The sequence below is a fragment of the Tursiops truncatus genome, chromosome 13 (genome assembly GCF_011762595.2).
Source record: "Tursiops truncatus isolate mTurTru1 chromosome 13, mTurTru1.mat.Y, whole genome shotgun sequence".
NCBI classification, from domain to species: domain Eukaryota; kingdom Metazoa; phylum Chordata; class Mammalia; order Artiodactyla; family Delphinidae; genus Tursiops; species Tursiops truncatus.
The window spans coordinates 39,287,131-39,307,160 of record NC_047046.1 but is presented as its reverse complement, the minus strand read 5'-3'; the positions used below and the strand labels follow the sequence as shown (position 1 = coordinate 39,307,160).

At 33.9% G+C, this 20,030-nt stretch overlaps 1 protein-coding gene across 4 annotated transcripts in view; it reads right to left on the bottom strand.

The window, feature by feature from the left end:
* Positions 1–20,030, bottom strand: part of RBBP8 (RB binding protein 8, endonuclease) — an 82,527-nt gene that overhangs the window by 40,375 nt on the left and 22,122 nt on the right. For all 4 annotated transcript variants that reach the window (XM_033837616.2, XM_033837615.2, XM_073790586.1 and 1 more), the window contains 2 exons: positions 11,531–11,643; positions 5,535–5,601 (listed from right to left, as the gene is read on the bottom strand). In XM_033837616.2, the coding sequence (XP_033693507.1) occupies positions 5,535–5,601; positions 11,531–11,643 (180 nt within the window). The remainder of the gene's footprint in view (positions 1–5,534; positions 5,602–11,530; positions 11,644–20,030) is intronic.

The following is a 20,030-nucleotide window of genomic DNA, read 5'->3' as shown; positions in this document are numbered from 1 at the left end:
AAAGATCAATACAACTAAAAGCTGGTTCTTTGAGAAGATAAACAAAATGGATAAACCATTAGCCAGACTCATCAAGAAAAAAAGGGAGAGGACACTACTCAATCAAATTAGAAATGAAAAAGGAGAAATCACAACTGACACAGCAGAAATACAAAGGATTATAAGAGATTACTACAAAAAACTATATGCCAATAAAATGGACAACCATGAAGAAATGGACAAATTCTTGGAAGCGTGCAATTTTCCAAGACTGAACCAGGAAGAATTAGAAAATATAAACAGACCAATCACAAGTAATGACATTGAAACTGTGATTAAAAATATTCCAACAAACAAAAGTCTAGGACCAGATGGCTTCACAGGTGAATTCTATCAAACATTTAGAGAAGAGCTAACACTCATCCTTCTCAAACTCTTCCAAAAAATTGCAGAGGGAGGAACATTCCCAAATTCATTCTACGAAGCCACCATCACCCTGATATCAAAACCAGAAAAAGATATCACGAAAAAAGAAAATTATAGATCAGTATCACTGATGAACACAGATGCAAAAATCCTGGACAAAATGCTAGCAAACAGAATCCAACAACATATTAAAAGGTTCATACACATGATCAAGTGGGATTTATCCCAGGGATGCAAGGATTCTTCAATATGTGCAAATCAATCAGTGTGATACACCATGTTAACAAATTAAGGAATAAAAACCATATGATCATCTCAACAGATGCAGAAAAAGCTTTTGACAAAATTCAATACCCATTTATGATAAAAACTTTCAGAAAAGAGGCATAGAGCGAACCTACCTCAACATAATAAAGGCCATATATGACAAACCCACAGCAAACATCATTCTCAATGGTGAAAAACTGAAAGCATTTCCACTAAGATCAGGAACAAGACAAGGATGGCCACTCTCGCCACTCTTACTCAACACAGTTTTGGAAGTCCTAGCCACAGCAATCAGAGAAGAAAAAGAAATAAGAGGAATACATATTGGATAAGAAGAAGTAAAACTGTAATTGTTTGCAGATGACACGATACTATACATAGAAAATCCTAAAGATGCCACCAGAAAACTACCAGAACTAATCAATGAATTTGGTGGAGTAGCAGGATACAAAATTAATGCACAGAAATCTCTGGCATTGCTATACACTAACAACGAAAAATCAGAAAGAGAAATTAAGGCAATAATCCCATTTAACACCTCAACAAAAAGAATAAAATACCTAGGAATAAACTTACCTAAGGAGATGAAATGCATGTACTCAGAAAACTATAAAACACTGATGAAAGAAATCAAAGATGACATAAACAGATGGAGAAATATACCATGCTTTTGGATTGGAAGAATCAATACTGTGAAAATGTCTATACTACCCAAAGCAATCTACAGATTCAATTCAATCCCTATCAAACTACCAATAGCATTCTTTACAGAATTAGAACAAAAAATTTTACAACTTGTATGGAAACACAAAAGACTCTGAACAGCTAAAGCAATCTTGAGAAAGAAAAACGGAGCTGGAGTAATCAGGCTCCCCGACTTCAAACTATACCACAAAGCTACAGTAATCAAGACAGTATGGTACTGGCACAAACACAGAAATATAGATTAATGGTACAGGATAGAAAGCCCAGAGATAAACCCACACACATATGGTCACCTAATTTATGACAATGGAGGCAAGAATATATAATGGAGAAAAGACAGCCTCTTCAATAACTGGTGCTGGGAAAACTGGACAGCTCCATGTAGAAGAATGAAATTAGAACGCTCCCTAACAGCATACACAAACATAAACTCCAAATGGATTAAAGACCTAAATGTAAGACCAGACACTATAAAACTCTTAGAGGAAAACATAGGAAAAACACTCTTTAACATAAACCACACAAGATCTTTTTTGACCCACCTCCTAGAGCAATGGAAATAAAAACAAAAATAAACAAATGGGACCTAATTAAACTTACAAGCTTTTGCACAGCAAAGGAAACTATAAACAAGATGAAAAGACAACCCTCAGAATGGGAGAAAATATTTGCAAACGAATCAATGGACAAAGGATTAACCTCCAAAATATATAAACAGCTCTTGGAGCTCAATATCAAAAAACCAAACAATTCAATTAAAAAATGGGCGGAAGAGCTAAACAGACATTTCACCAAAGAAGACGTACAGATGGCCAAGAGGCACATGAAAAGATGCTCAACATCACTAATTAGTAGAGAAATCAAAACTACAATGAGGTATCACCTCACACCAGTCAGAATGGCCATTATCAAAAAGTCTACAAACAATAAATGCTGGAAATGGTGTAGTGAAAAAGGAACCCTCCTGCACTATTGGTGGGAGCGTAAACTGATACAACCACCATGGAGAACTGTATGGAGGTTCCTTAAAAAACTAAAAATAGAACTGCCATATGACCCAGCAATCCCACTACTGGGCATATACCCTGAGAAAACCATAATTCAAAAAGAGACATGTACCACAATGTTCACTGCAGCACTATTTACGATAGCCAGGACATGGAACCAACCTAAATGTCCATCAAGGGATGAATGGATAAAGAAGATGTGGTACATATGTACAATGGAATATTACTCAGCCATAAAAAGAAACGAAATTGAGTTATTTGTAGTGAGGTGGATGGACCTACAGTCTGTCATACAGAGTGAAGTTAAGTCAGAAAGAGAAAAACAAATACTGTACGCTAACATATATATGGTATCTTAAAAAAAAAAATGGTACTGATGAACCTAGTGGCAGGGCAGAAATGAAGATGTAGACATAGAGAATGGACTTGAGGACACAGTAGGGGAGGGGGAAGCTGGGGCGATATGAGAGTAGCACTGACAATATATACACTACCGAATGTAAAATAGCTAGTGGGAAGCAGCAGCATAGCCTAGGGAGACAAGCTTGGTGCTTTGTGATGACCTAGAGAGGTGGGATAGGGAGGGTGGGAGGGATGCTCAAGAGGGAGGGGATATGGGGATATATATATGCACATGGCTGATTCACTTTACTGTACAAGAGAAACTAACACAGTATTGTGAAGCAATTATACTTCAATAAAGATCTATTAAAAAAAAAAAGAAGGGTAATGCAGAGCATATACAGCTTGTTACAAAACACCTCCAGTGGAGCCTGAGGTATCATCCTGTAGTCACACACACTGATATTATCACAGTGAAGCATAGGAATGCTCACAGGAAGTGGGACAAATAAGGACTGTAATAAAAAGTATCTTGTCAGTTGAAGTGAGATTAGGTTGTAACTTTTCAAAAAGAAAAACTCTGTGTTTTGGAATCATACAGAAAAGACTGAATTTGTTTTCTAGCTTCACTTCAATATGCAGCATGAGTAAAATGAGAAAGGGTTGACATTTTCATACACACATGTTTGATAACCTCAGTCTGGCCTGATAGCCTTCTTTCCTCATCTATTATCCCCTCTCAAAATTCTCTTTAATCATTAGAGAAATGCAAATCAAAACTACAATGAGATATCATCTCACACCAGTCAGAATGGCCATCATCAATAAATCTAGAAACAATAAATGCTGGAGAGGGTGTGGAGAAAAGGGAACCCTCTTGCACTGCTGGTGGGAATGTGAATTGGTTCAGCCACTATGGAGAACAGTATGGAGGTTCCTTAAAAAACTACAAATAGAACTACCATATGACCCAGCAATCCCACTACTGGGCATATACCCTGAGAAAACCGAAATTCAAAAAGAGTCATGTACCAAAATGTTCATCGCAGCTCTATTTACAATAGCCCGGAGATGGAAACAACCTAAGTGCCCATCATCGGATGAATGGATAAAGAAGATGTGGCACATATATACAATGGAATATTACTCAGCCATAAAAAGAAACGAAATTGAGCTATTTGTAATGAGGTGGATAGACCTAGAGTCTGTCATACACAGTGAAGTAAGTCAGAAAGAAAAAGACAAATACAGTATGCTAACACATATATATGGAATTTAAGAAAAAAAAAAAATGTCATGAAGAACCTAGGGGTAAGGCAGGAATAGAGACGCAGACCTCCTAGAGAACGGACTTGAGGTTATGGGGAGGGGGAAGGGTGAGCTGTGACGGGACGAGAGAGAGTCATGGACATATACACACTAACAAACGTAGTAAGGTAGATAGCTAGTGGGAAGCAGCCGCATGGCACAGGGATATTGGCTCGGTGCTCTGTGACAGCCTGGAGGGGTGGGATAGGGAGGGTGGGAGGGAGGGAGACGCAAGAGGGAAGAGATATGGGAACATATGTATATGTATAACTGATTCACTTTGTTATAAAGCAGAAACTAACACACCATTGTAAAGTAATTATACCCCAATAAAGATGTTAAAAAAAAAAAAAAAAATAGCAGAACTCTTTGCAAAGCAACTATGAGCAAAGATAAAAGAAGCTAAAATAAAAATACTTGGACACTGGAAAAAAAAAAAAAAAAAAAAAAAATTCTCTTTGACTACCAATATTCAGTGGGCTGAATATTGGACCAATATTCATGATAACATGGGAGAAATATCAAATTCCACTCGTGATGTGTTTATACATAAGACAGTAAGTACTCGTAAGCCAAAATAATGTTACGTCTACATAGTTTAGCAAAGTTTTTGTAGATGTCCACTCAGATGCAACAGAGTCTTTAAAACCCTATAAACCATTAACATTATCCTGAATCCTAACTTTTAAAAAATATTATATAAGCTTTACATAAATGGGAACTAAGAACTGGCCATAACTCTGCTTGGCATCAGTCAGACTAGACCCAGAAAAAGATTCTGTCTTTGAGACGCTGTCAAATAATGGAAAGAACAGAGGCTTTTAAGTCAGAAGATGGGGTTCTGAGTGATGTCTCATTATCTACTAGTTGTGAGACCATGGCAAGTTACTTGACTTTTTTAAGATGTGGATTCCTCATCTATAAAGTAGAGTTGATAAAACTACCTTGAAGAGTCACAGTGAGGATTAGAAATAATAAACATAAAACACAGAGAAGAGTAACTAGAACACAAGATAAAAGTTATTATTTTTATTATGAGAAATTGGGGGAGAGGGAAAGGAGGAAGTTCTCCAGGCCTGAGAAGTGTATAAGAGGAAATAATTATTCAGATTGCTTTTATAAAGTTTCTGGGACAGGGCTAGAAAGGTGGTAACAAAACTCAAATACTTAAAATATACGTACTTCAAATAATTTATTTGAATGATTTGTTATTTATAATAAAGTTATAAAAATTAAAGTGCTTTAAATTAAAATGTTTTGATTTTTATGTATTCACACACTAAGCTAAGAGATGCATACACACCCTTCATATATACTCCCAGAACAAAAATATAGTGATTTTCTTTATATTTTCATTTGCAGAATACTTTATAACTTTTAAAAATGAAACCTTTAACTCTTAATATATCTTTACAGTTTGCAAAAAGCTAAGTAAAATGAAGAAAGAGAAGCTAGGGGAAAATATTCAATTTTCTGCCACAATTAAGAAAAAATACTTACTCAATTTTCTGCTGCAGCTGTTCAGAAAGCTTTTTGTTTTCTTCCTGTAGAGTATTCTTTTCATTCACTTAAATATAATGTGAAAAGAAAGCACAAATTATAGCTATAATAAGATGTATGTCAGGTTCTTTCAACAGTTGCAACAATCATGGAGAATTAGGATTTCAAATTCTAAGTCATGATGTTAGGGTTAATGCTACTGTTCAAAACTAATTTGTTACTAGGTAGTGATTATTACATCTCATGTTGTGCAAGTTCCACATAAATGATTAACTGATAATTCTATGTAGTGCTTGTGGGCAAAAAAGAAAGAGTACCTCATGTACTGGGGAGTATAGTTTAATTATTCATACTGAGCACAAGAAAGCATTCCATCTGGTTACTCAGTCCTACTAATTTCAAACACCACTTATCTTGAAATAAATCTGATCATAAAATATAACACTGAATATCAGTGTAATTTTTATAACATAAGCACACTTAAGTAAATTTTCTTCCTTAGTCATACTCTATGTTTCATTAATAATTATGGTATCAGTAACTTAAATATACCATTGAAGTAGTATCTCCTTGTTTGAATCTACCTTGACGAAATTTTCCTATCCATCCTTATTTATAAAGCAGAAACTCAGTTTTGGGCTATAATTTCTACTGCTGCCAGCACAAAATTATCAATCCTTGATGTTATGTCACTGGTTAAGCATGTGTTTTACGAGGAGAAATATATCAAAGAAATCAAGTCAGAGTAAGTACAATTAACCTCTCAGAAAGAAAGTTAATCATACTCCAAAAATCTGTTAATAATTTAGTGGTTTACAAATCCAAACATATTTTCTTACACTGAGTAAATAAAAATTTGTTGACTATATATCAATACGTGAGGGTTACTAAACTACCTCCTGTGGAGGATCTGGAAAAAAACAAAACAAAACAAAAACCTGAAGATATGACAGTGACCTAGAGGAAAATGTAGTCTAATGAGAGACAAGATATTATATAAACATATTTTTTACAACTGAAAGTGATAAGGGCATTAGAGAGGTACAGATAAAACACTAAATGAAATTCCAAGGAGAAAAAATGAAATTCCAAGGAGAAAAAGGTTAGGTTGAGCTGTTGAAAAAATCAGGAAAGGATTCAAAGGACAACTGAGCTGGACACAGGAAGAGAAATTCAAGAGCCTCCCATTCCACCACCACAATCAACAACAAAAACAAAACAAATTGTGAGCTAAAACCCAAGCAGTGTAAGCAAGCGGATACTGGTATCAGGACTGGTGGAGGGACTGAACTTGAGATTTCCAGTTTAAGCCTGAACTCCTGGAATGGAGCCAAAGTGATCTGAATTCACTTACCACTAGAGTCAGTAGAAAATAACTCATATATAGGTTCCCAAGTATTTCAGATAACAGAATTATATGATAATGAAATGTTTAAAGATTTAAAAGATGGAAGGCTCAAAACTAACATGATAAAAGTGATTACCAAAAATGAGTAGACAGACAAGATTGAGAAAATTTGAGCATCAGTAAAAATAATGAACATAACTGAATGACACACACTGAATATATAAAATTACACGTCTATTATGCTCAGAAAAGAGAAAGCTCCATTCATGTCAAAAGCAAAATGAAACTTAACATATACAACACACAAAACCTCATTTGTCCTAGAGACTGTCACACAGAATGAAGTAAGTCAGAAAGAGAAAAATAAATACCACATGCTAACATATATATGGAATCTAAAAAAAAAAAGGTTCTGAAGAACCTAGGGGCAGGACAGGAATAAATATGCAGATGTAGAGAATGGACTTGAGGACATGGGGAGAGGGAAGGGTAAGCTGGGACGAAGTGAGAGAGTGGCATGGACTTATATACACCACCAAATATAAAATAGATAGCTAGTGGGAAGCAGCTGCATAGCACAGGGAGATCAGCTCAGTGCTTTGTGACCACCTAGAGGGGTGGGACAGGGAGGGTGGGAGGGAGAAGCAAGAGGGAGGAGATATGAGGATATATGTATATGTATAGCTGATTCACTTTGTTATAAAGCAGAAACTAACACACCATTGTAAAGCAATTATACTCCAATAAAGATGTTAAAAAAAAAACCTTATTTGTCACCATTTAGGTAACTATTATACAAGATATTACTCTGAAAACTGGCAATTAAAGGGAAAACATTAAGATGTATCATGCCTTTCAAGTAGGAACGACATCCCACGGTAACCAATAGCCCCAAACTGATGAGGGAGAATTCTTGTTTACAGAAGAATGCCAGCTGATAAAGAATAAGAATAACAGAAATGGAATATTATCATTTTATAGTCTGTTATTAAATAATTGATTCAGGCCAGAATCACAAATGGATATTAAAACCATTAAAGAAAGATTGAGGGAGAATTGTATTTTTGCAAGATTTCAAAGTATCACACATTCATCCTCCCAATTTAGACTACTTGGTGGTACTCGGGGGAAAATATAACTCTATAATGGAGAAATGTGGCCACCAATCCCAGAGAGTGGAATAACCTGACAATATCTATATCCTAATATGATACAATATAAAGTAGACAATTTTACCTATAAAATACTGCTGTCAAAAATGTTTAATCTGGACCTAATCAAGCCTTCAGATACAATTTCTATTTTATAGAAAATAAAGAAACAAGATAAAGAAAATGATGAGAAAAATCCAGAAGGTGGCATAATTTTAGGAAAACAGCCCTACTTCTTCAAGAAGTCAATGTCATAAAAGAAAAAAATAGGAAGGGAGCTTATTCCAGATTAAAAGACAAATGCAATGTGTGATCTGTGATTGGCAGGTTTGAACAAAACTGTTGCAAACAGAGGGACAGCTGTAGAAATATGAATATGGACCAGCTCTTAAACAATATTAGAGAAAATTATGGGTAATCTTTGGTAGGCAAGGTAGTGGTATTGTGGTTAGGTATAAATTATCCAAGTATGTAGGGGAAAAATCTCCTGATGTATGTAATTGACATTAAAATATTTCAGTTCAAAAAGAAGAAAATACAGCAAAATATGAACAACTGTTAAATCTATGTGATAGGTGTATGAGGGTTCCTTACTATTCTCCTTACTCTTCTATATTTTTAAGAAATTTCATTAAAAAAAAGACTACACAGATTTGAAAAGGAACCAAACAGAATTTTTAAAAATGAAAAATTTGGTTACTGAAATAAAATAACTCAGTTTAACAGAGCTGAAGAACTTAGTATAATAAACAAGAAAGCTGAAGAAATTACCCAGAATGCAGCAGAGTGAAATGAGGGGACAAAAAATAGGAAAGAGATGTTAAGAGACCAAAGGATCAAATGACAAGGTCTCATCATAACCCCCAAATAAAGAGAATGGAGAAGACACAATATTTGAAGAGCTAGTAGCCGACAGTTTTACAGATATGATTTAAGAAGTGATTAAACAGATTTTGTAATGTATACTAAACAGACTTTTTTCTTAAAAACCTACTTGAAATTGCACTAAACTACAGAATACCAAAAACTAAGGAAAAAATCTTAATAGTAGCCAGAGAAAAATAATTGTTATCCTGTAAGATAGCCTTATAAAAATAACAGTGAAATAAAAACATTGAGGATAAAAACTGAGGGTTTAGAACCAACAAATATCCTCTAAAGGAACTTTCCAGAATGAATCTCAGGACTTCCCTGGTGGTCCAGTGGTTATGACTCTGCACTTCCACTGCAGGGGGCGCAGGCTTGATCCCTACTTGGGGGAACTAAGACTCCGCATGCTGTGCAGTGTGGCATGGCCAAAAAAAAGAAAGATCAGAAAGGGTAATAATACCAGAAGAAAAGTGAGATGTAAAAAGCAACAATAAGCAAAGAAACTGCTGCACATGTAGTTAAGTCTTTTAAAAACTGTCTGAATAAGGTAATTTTTTAAAAAGTTTCTAACTTGCAGTGCTGAAAAAAAAATACAGGCCATAAACAGTATGTAAATGGAGGAGATGATCAGAGTGAAAGTGTTTTAAAGTCCTTGTACTATTCAGAAGAGAGTATCTTTATATTTTAGGAAAGCATGGTAAAATTTCAAGGTTGATCAAAAAAATAGAAATAAAGAGTTTAAAAACAAAGTAAAGGATAAAATAAAGATGAAATAACAAGATAAATATCCTCAAAATGCAATACCTGGAAAAAGTAAGAACAAAAAAGAGAGGCAGGCCGGTGGGGCGGGGGGGGGGGGGGGGGGGGGGGAAGTAGCAACAATATAGAAACAACAAGAATTCATAAACATGAAGCCCTTAGTATTTTTATTCATAAAATAACTTTGTTTGGGATTTGACCTCAATGATTTTCCTGTTGCTCATTTTAATGTAAAATTAGTTTTCCTGAACTTTTCAGTAATCACATTGGGGGTATTATTAGTGGTATTATTCTAAGACTATTGTGCTATAATATGAGATTAAAAAATGAGTAGTTAGGGGATATTTTAATTCTATCATCCCTGTGTCCTTGAGAACCATGATTCTCAGTGTGGAAGAAAGGGGATACAGATATTATTAGAAGAGGTTAGCAAAAGCTCTATAGTCTTGAATTTGAATTTTCAACATGAACTCATGAAGTATTTTATCTATCTGAAAATTAGACAAAGGATATTCAAACCATTCACCCAAGAAGAAATGCAAACTGAAGATCAAGTAAAAAGATAATTGACCTGAATAGTAATAAAGAGAATGCTAATATTAAAAAGGTATATCATTCTTTACCCACTGAACTGGATATTGTCAATTAATATATTTTTGCACAAAATTGAAGAGAATGTAGGGAAACTGAAATTCTCAAACACTCAAACAAAAAATTGACTTGTTCATCAATATGAGAATGGGTAAATAAATGGCATCTACACAATGCAGCCATTAAAAAGAATGCTGTCTTATTCCTCAATACCTAGGGTTTTTGCTTGTTGAGTTTTGGGCTATTTTTCAGACAGTTAAAGTTGCTAGAAATCTATTAGACATGTAGACATTACTGCAGATTATTTCAAGTACTAATGGTAATATAATTGTGGATCTCAACTATATCTATTGAAATGTAATAGTTTTCTACTCACTGATAATCTTATATTCCTAAATAAACTCATGCATGCATTCATTCATACACACCACAGAATCTATGGGTCTAAATATATAAACAAACATATAAACATGTAAAGACTTCTAATATATAGTCTAAAATAAAATAACATATGTCAGAACAAGAAGTATGATATGATCCCATTAAAAATTTAAAAGAGAAGATAGAGGAGGGGGTAAAATGAGGGAAAGAGACAAACAGAAAGATAGATAAATCTGGACCTGTAAAGATATTTATTATATACTTAATAGTAGTTACCTCTGGGAGCAGAATATAACTATGTTCCTTCTATCTTTTTTTAAAACTATCAGCATACATTCATATATTCTTGCTTGAGTAACCAGAGGACAGCAATATAATTAATAGAAAAAAAAAGTCAAAATACCAAATTAGTTTGGAAAAGAAGATAAATGTAAGAAAGTCCTACATAAAATGGTAAGTAGACTAAACTAAAAATGGTACACTTGTAATAGTGTGTCCAAAAAAATTGTGAAAATAAAAAAAAATACACCTTTGTAGAACACTAAATTGTCTGCTTTGTGTTTAAATTTACTAAATATAAATAGTTGAATTAATATGAAATAAAACCAAAGAAGCAAATATGGATATAACCAAAGAAAATTTGCTTCTTGTCTTATAGCTGGTGAGACTTTAAGGCCAACCAGGACCGTATCTACACAACCTTTCTGTACCCTATTTCTTACTAAAATAAGCATGAGATTAAATCTACAAAAAGGGAAAAAACAACATTTGAACTTTTGCTTAAATAAAGAAAAACATATGTAAACAATCCATCTGATTGTAACCAATTTAATAACAGGTTTTAACAATAGCATACTATGCTTTACATACTTAATAAATGAAGAAAGGAAACTCACTAAGCTCTGTGATAAGTTTAAGATTCTGCTGTCGAATATTTTCAAACTCTTGTTGTTTCTTCCGCATATGTTCTTCAGTTACTGCACAGCGATCACATAATCCTGCTCTTAATCTACAAAACAAAAACAAAACATTTTCAGAGTAGAACTTAAATGTTCTCATCAAAAAATAAAAAAATATGTGAGGTGATGGATATGTTAATTAACCAGATGGTGGAAATCCTTTCACAATATATACATTTATCAAATCACCATGATAAATACTTTAAAAAAATAATTTTATTTGTCAATTATACCTCAATAAAACTGAAATTTAAAAAATTTTTTCAACTACTAAAAGATACTTATTCATATTTGAATTTCAAGATTTTTAAATTTTATGAAGAACTAAAGAATTTACTTGGAAAATACAGAGAAAATTAACTAGTTATTATACCTTTAACATATTCCCAAACAGGCTGAAATCATGCTACATCATTTTCTACAGACTGCAATTCTGTAAAAATCTGCCAATTTTAAACTCTATTCAAGGGAACTTATTTATTGAAGCTCCCTTGTTTTAATTTATTAGAGCCAAAATATGAACCCAGTCTCATACCAATGGACAGAATTTTATCCTAAGCAAGCTTGCATCTGCTTAGCATAGCATATAACACATAATGAGTGTTCAACAACCAAGTTTTAGTTGAATGAATACTAAAGGTCAAAGAATACAAAGTTTAAAAAAAAGCAATGCTCTTTTCAGCATTAAAAAAAGACTCCAGTGTTAGTAGAAATTCACAGTGTACTATTTTTTAAAAAAAGAAAAAAGATTACAAAATAGCTTTTACTAATTATTTGTGAGTGCTGAAGGGAAAAGGGAAATACATATATTACACAGGAGGGGTGGGTGATGGAGAGAAAGGTGTATTTCAAAATGTTAATACAGTTATCTTGTAGGTACCAGTAATACAGAAGATTTTCTTTTTAGTGTTTTGCTATATTTTTCAAAATTTCTCTAATTTCATTATATATATAACCAGGAAAAAATATGGTTGAAAAAAATGACACATATCCCACATTAGGAATTTAGAAAATATAAAATCTAAGATAATCATTTTAACTCAATGACCTAAGTCAATAAGATACTAAGTACGTGAGTGTCTATGGAAGTCATAGCATGGTAGTACATGCCATGAATTTTAAAATAAGGGGACAAAACATGAAAACTATACAACTAAAACAAACAAAAAGAACCTAGAGATTTTTATATAAAAGTAAAACTCATATCAACAGTGTTGATATGGATGTAAAAAATAAAGATTATAGATCATAGGTTGCATTAATAGGACTAAAATTTCTAGAATGAAGGAATAAAGCATTGGGCAACATGGTTTAATTGGAGTACATTCCAGAACAGGAATTAGGCCAATCAAGATCTAAGTAAAGATGACGAAGTGAACATCTGCATCTACTGTCGCTTCCTCCCCAAATCCCACTAAACTACAGTAAAGATCTGTGTATATTTTTAAAGACACAAGACTATGAGAACTGGGAGAATGGGAAAGAAAAACAAACAAATTAAAAAGCAAGGAGCTGGCGGACAAATAGAAACTGACCTGAGAATGCTGAATTGTAGGCTAACAATGGGAGAAGTCTAGAACTCTTGTCCAAAACGGTAGCCACAATCCACATGTGGCTATTTCAATTTAAATAAATTAAATTGAGAAAAGATAAAAAACTAGAAGATTATCCTAGAAGGTCCATCATATCAATAATAGGAGTTATAGAAAGAGCAAGGTGGGGGCAGGTACAAAAAAACAGGAACAGAGGAACAAAAAAGACTTGAGACATACAGAAAGCCAAACGACTAGCATAAATCCAACCACATCAATAACATTAATCATGAATTGACTAAACACTCCAATCAAAAGGCAGAAACTGTCAGGACAAAAAAATAAGATCTAACTATATGCTGTCTACAATAGACACACTTTAGATCTGAAGATACAAATAGGCTGAAAGCAAAAGGATGGAAAAAGAAATGCCATGCAAACAAAACCCAAAAGAGAGCTGGTTATTAATTAATTAGTATCAAACAAGAGACTTTAAGGTAAAAGTGTTACTAGAGACAGTGAATTCTATAACAAAAGGGTCAATTTATTAGAAATATAACAATTAACATTTAACACGAAAGCCCCCAAATATGCAGAGCAAAAACTGACAGAATTGAAGAAAGAAATATATAAATTCGTCAATAACCGTTATAGACTTCCACTCTCAATAGTGGATAGAACAAGACAGACAGAAAATCAGCAGATATAGCAGACTTGAACACACTACCACCTAAACCTACCTGACATCTACAGAACACTCCAGGCAACAGCTGCAGAACACACATTCTCCTCAAGCACACTTGGAACATTCTCTAGGACAAACTATTTTCTAGGTCACAAAACAAGTCTCAATAAGTTTAAAAGCACTGAAATCAGACAAAGTATGTTCTCTCACCACAATGGAATTAAATTAAAAATCAAAAAAGAAGGAAAATTCACAAATATGTGAATCTTAAAAACAATGCACTTCCAAATAAGCAATGAGTTAAAGAAGAAATCACAAGGGAAATTATAATAATAGGGCTGTAGCTGAGTGAGTGCCCCAGTCTAAAATCCTACCCAGGTCAAAGGATAGCTCCTCATTTTCTTATTGAAAAGTAAAGCTCCCATAACATATACAGAGTCCTCAGTTGACTTTCCTATTCATAGGAAAACTCCTGGGGGAAGGAGAATTGGGAATGGCTGGGGTAAAACAGATAGACAATTAAAAGCAGTCTACATATATCATATGTAGTCTAATGCAGAAAATTCATTGCAGTCATACACTACTAAATACAGACAACCAAAGATCAACAGTGTATGAAACAAACCAGTAACATAAAAGAGCTAGTATCCCTGGAAAAATGAGAAGTGATGTTGACATAAAACAAGAAAAGGGTACACGTACACACACGTACATATAAATGATCAACAAACAATAAAAAGTTCTTGGATACTAAACATGTGATTACCAAAATAGCTTCAATAATAGGGTTGGAGAGTAAAATAGAAGAAATCTCCCAGAACATGGAAAAAAACAAGTAACAAAAACAAGACAAAAGATTGTAAAGGATCAGTTTATGACTAAGAAGTGCTCCAGAAAGAAAGAACCTATAAAAATGGAGAGAGGAAATAATAGACAAAAATATTATCTTAAGAGATACTAGTCTTCAAGTTAACAGGATGACTGGACAGCACAATGAAGGAAACACACACACACACACACACACACACACACACACACACACGATTATGAAATTCAGAACTAGGATAAAAAGATCTTACATTCCAGAAAGGGAAAACAATCTATTACCTATAAAGGAATGAACATTAGAATGACAGCTTTGGATGCTCACAGACAATGAGAAAATGTCTTCAAAGTTTTGAGGGAAAACTATTTTCAAGCTAGAATTTTATATCCAGTCAATATACCATCTAAATGCAATAGTAAAATAAAAACATTTTCTCAGATATGCAAGACTCTTTGAAAATTTACTTCCTGTGCATTTTTAAGCAGTTACTTGTGGGTGAGCTATAAGGGGAAAAAAAAAAAAAGGAAAAACAGGCCCACATTTTTCCAACCATGTATACTAGTATATCTTCAAGGTCTGTGCCTGGCACAAGACAGGAGCTCCATAAATATTTGTTGACTAACATGAGTTGAAAGAAGTAATGGAATTAATGTAGGGATCCAGTGAGAGAAATTCCAGAATTGCTGTTGTAGGACAGCCTAGAAAGTAAATGGTCCAAATTAGTAAAGAAAGTTTTTCAGCCCAAAAAGTATGTCTTCAAGAAAAAGAACAAAAAAGATTATAATCAAATAGAATAACAGGCATTAAATAATATTAATGACACGATGAGGAAAACATTTCTAATCTCAGTAAGAAAAAAGGTAGTTAGAAATTCTAAAAAAAACAAAGCAAACTTATACAAGTACGTCGTTATCATAATACAGTTATAGGGTGACTTGAGCAACTGATTTGGGACAGAGTAGAAAAGAATCTATTTGACCTGGACATTAGAAACACTCTCCTTGAGTGGCACAGGGGTCATGACAATGGATCTATAGAGAAGGAAATGAATCCTGGCTCAGCACTGAATAGTCAATAAATAAACATTGTTCATTATTTTCCAACTTCTACAATCAACTTGTAAACAAAATACAAGGGACTGAAATCTGGTAACAGAAAAGAAAATAGCAACTATCAACTTTGTCAATATTTATTGGTTCAGCTAACACAAGGCAGAAGGTAGCAAGAGAGGAAGAGTGATGCAGGTAAGGGTGAAAGCATCAGTATCCTCCTGTGATACAGAGGTGAGTTCAGGGAGACTGTTCAGACCTCTCTCTCTAAAATATCTTTATGTAAATATGTATATCTGCATAAATGTATGTATTAAGGTCCAAAAAGAAAACAGCACTAAAATAACTTCAAAAATAGGTGAGGGAGGGAAAAATTATTCCTCTTCATAGCAAGAAGTAAACAACTATTGTCTCAAGTTGATAAATCAAGTGAAGTGAAAACACATCATTTAGAACTTTGGAGAACTAAAACCTGGGACAGGCATGGGTGGGAAAGAGTGGAACAGGAAACTATTGGTTGATGATAACTATACAACTTTGTAATGTACATGTATTACTTGAATAAAAATTATAAAAGGAAAAACGTAAAATCAGCTAAATAGTACGTTATACTCCTCTTTCTTCATAGCATTTTTTTTTTTTTTTTTTGCGTTACATGGGCCTCTCACTGTTGTGGCCTCTCCCATTGCGGAGCACAGGCCCCGGACGTGCAGGCTCAGTGGCCATGGCTCACGGGCCCAGCCACTCCACAGCATGTGGGATCCTCCCGGACCGGGGCACGAACCCGTGTCCCCTGCATCGGCAGGCGGACTCTCAACCACTGCGCCACCAGGGAAGCCTCGTCATAGCATTTTAACTTAACAGAAATATATTCTAGTAAACTTTACATAAAATTTTTTTGAGAACTGAGGTACTAAGGACGTACACCTTCTTATCTTTCTGCTGTAACACTTAATGTTTTCAGACTTTCAAGCATTTCCAAAGCTAATAGTAAAGTCTATTTATGCCTTTAAAATTCCAAAGGAAATAAGAATAAAGTTCTCTCTAAACTATTCCAAAACCAAGACATTGTTAAACTGTTATAAAAAGAAACTCAGTTTTAACTATTGGTTTAAAATACTTCACATTTCACTTTTATATTTCTCTTTTAAGATCTATTCAAATTAATAGCTTGAGATTCATGCAATAAACATTCAAATAGTTGACCTGATTGTGGTAAATAATTTATACACAGAACTACTAAGCTAGAGAGGCCAAAAAGAGCACTGACACTGAAAGGTCACTGAAAAACACTGAAGGAGTTAAATGGCATTAATCAATCCTAATTAAGTATTCAAATGTCACCCTACCACTTTGTCATTGAAAACTGAACACCTTATTGTTTCCAAGAAATCAACTGATATATTAAAATGTCATAAGATATCATGTTAGACAACCTCTTGAAACCCTTAGTTTCCAAGTTTAAAAATGCCACTGGTATAAACAGTTATAAAATGAAACAATATTCCCTAACTTGTTTATTACATCTAGTTTTCTCCAGTTAACTGCCACTCTTGATAATACCTGTGAAAAAGAGTCAACTCTTGATTGTTCACTGATCCTAGCTTAAATTTAAATGAATGTGAGAAAACAGGCTAGCTCCTATTCCATCAGCAGGATTCTACTGTTTTCCTCTTGCCTATCTTCAACTGCTGCTGTCAGAGAAAGAAAAAACAGCCTCAATTTCACAGGAGAATGCAATTTCAGTAGCTATAAACAGGTAAATGGGAAAGAAGAGTAATTCTACTTGTAAGGGCTGAAAGTATCATGCATTCTGAGTTATATTCCAGCCTGTTCACGGAGACGAAGAAAGAAAAGATTTCAGTTTTCAGTTAAAACTTACCAGATAAACAAGTATGCTCAACTGTTTGCTATACCCTAAACAGATTTCCTCAAACTTACTCATTTGCATTCAAAAGGGTTTTACTAAACACCTACAGTGAGTACTGTAAGTGCTAAAATACAACAGTGGCCAAGATAATGTCACTTCTTTAAAAGAGTTTACAGTGTACTAAAAAAAGAAAGACAATAAAAAGTAATTACAATAAAGTATGATTCACAACATTAAAGTGGAAATACATGGTACTATGAAACCACAGAGCACAACTAAGTCGAGTCTAGGAAGTCTGGGAAGGTCTCCTGAAGAATACATTTAAATTCAAATCCATAAGTAAGAAGAGTTAGCAAGACAAAAGAAGACATTTGGTCAGTATTTCAAAAATAAAGAACCACAAATCCTCTGATTATGAGTACCAATTTTCCCTTTTAACAACAGTTGAAATATGAGTTTCCTAATATTGACAAAAATGCTTTTAAAATATTAAAATCTATCAGACAACTATGGTTTAACTGCTTTGTTCAGATTTTTCTTTTTTAAATGCCTTCTATCCAGTACAGTGACTGTTCCTTAGATTAAGGAAATACTTTAGTTTCTTGAGGGAACCTGTAAATGGTTCCTGTAAATAGTGATGTAATAACAGTACTAGTAAAACACAAACAAGCCACATTAAATTAGAACTTTTTATTATCTAATTTATCTTTACCGAATAATTCCTTTCATCTAAACATCTGATGTTTTCATAATGTGAGCATAAGAAATAAGAAACGCTTCAACTTATGAAGGGTAAACAGCAAGTTGCAGAATTACCATTTAGAAATTTTAACAAAATGTATGTTGCTTTTAAAAGGTCTCAGCAAAACATTAATTTTTATAGATATTTAAAGCTTGCTCTAGGATTATCATTTTTACATATGACAAAATTAAAGTAAAATTTTAAGTAAGGCAGAACTTTACTAAACGTTACCTACTTTGACATTTAAAAGGCAGGATTTAGTTAGTAGCAATTTAAAAGAAAAATAACCAAAACCAAGCAAAACAACCCTCCAAAAAAATAAGACTAGATAATGTTGAAGACTTAATATTTCAGAGTACTTGTTTTGGTAACTTTGTATCAAGCATAAATACTTTGAGATAATCAGTTAAGTTGTATTCATTTAAACGTTTATAAAATTAAGACAACACACAGACAAGGCATCGTCAAACAGTAGAAATTGGGAAGTTTGAGGGGCAAATTTAACCTAATTATCCATTAACTATGTGATCCTGGGAAAGTTTCTTAACTCTTTGTCAGCATAGTTTCCTCATTTGTAAAACAGATTTACCATCTACCGCACAGTGTTAAGGTAAAGATTAAGTGCTGGAAGGATGGGTATAACGTGAGCCCTCACAACTAGCAGATCCTACATTAAAAAAATGATTAGATCTACATTGTTCTTGGTTTCATTAAATGAAGCTTCAAAAAATGAGGGACAAATCTTAAAGTAATCCCAGAAGGAAATTTCAGATTTAAAGAAAGGAAAGAAAAAGCATGTGAATAAAGAAATGAGCTACACTCCTTGTCCCACCCCCAGATTAATACCATGTAATGAATTATAGGCCCACCTACCTAAAAATGTAAAGGTGAACAGAATGAAAGGCAAGAGAACATTTAGGGTAAGAAACAGCACAGAAGTGTGACATCCACCTGAAATTAGTGAAAATAGATGGTAAAAAGAAAATCTAGATTTTAAAAACTGCAGAATAAAAATGATAATTTTAACAATTAAATATATTAACCGAATAAAGGATGGTAATTTAGAAAATACTTCAATGGGAAGGGTAGGGGCACACATCCACTAACATTTCTTCTCAGAATGAGCCTGGAGAAGAAAAATTCACTTAAGAAGAGAAGCACAAGATGCAAAGAATAAAAGAACAGCCAAAACTTTAAATCATAAAGTGAAGAAATGTTCTGAAGATATTAGAAAGGAGTGTCTTCAAGAGCTAAGATGAAGAACACTGTATCTTGGGGATGAAATGGAGAGCGCACTGTATTAAGCCACTTCGTGTGAAACATAATGAAAACCTTACCTTGTGATTTTTTTTCAGTGTACTGAGTCCTAAACAACTTGCTAATGATCAACTGAACAGAAAGAATGCTGGAAATAAACGCAATCAGTCTTTGAGTGTGGCAACCATGAAAACGTATCTCCTATTGTGGGAAGTAAAATCACCGGCTCCAGCTGTTGTGCTCTGAAATCCTTCACCCGCCAAACAGGTGAACATACCAGGCATCCCACAGTGAGAAGCCAGCCAATGAATGAGTAGAGCAGGGATACCATGGCTCCAGAACTCCCCACTGGCCTTGCCAAAGCTTTCTTAAAACTGCAGTGCAGTCTAAGACCTTCCTTTTTCTCTCTTTTTCAAAAGGGTTAGATGCATGGACATCTCACAACTCTCCCAGTCTCCTCCAGCTCCTTCTTCATT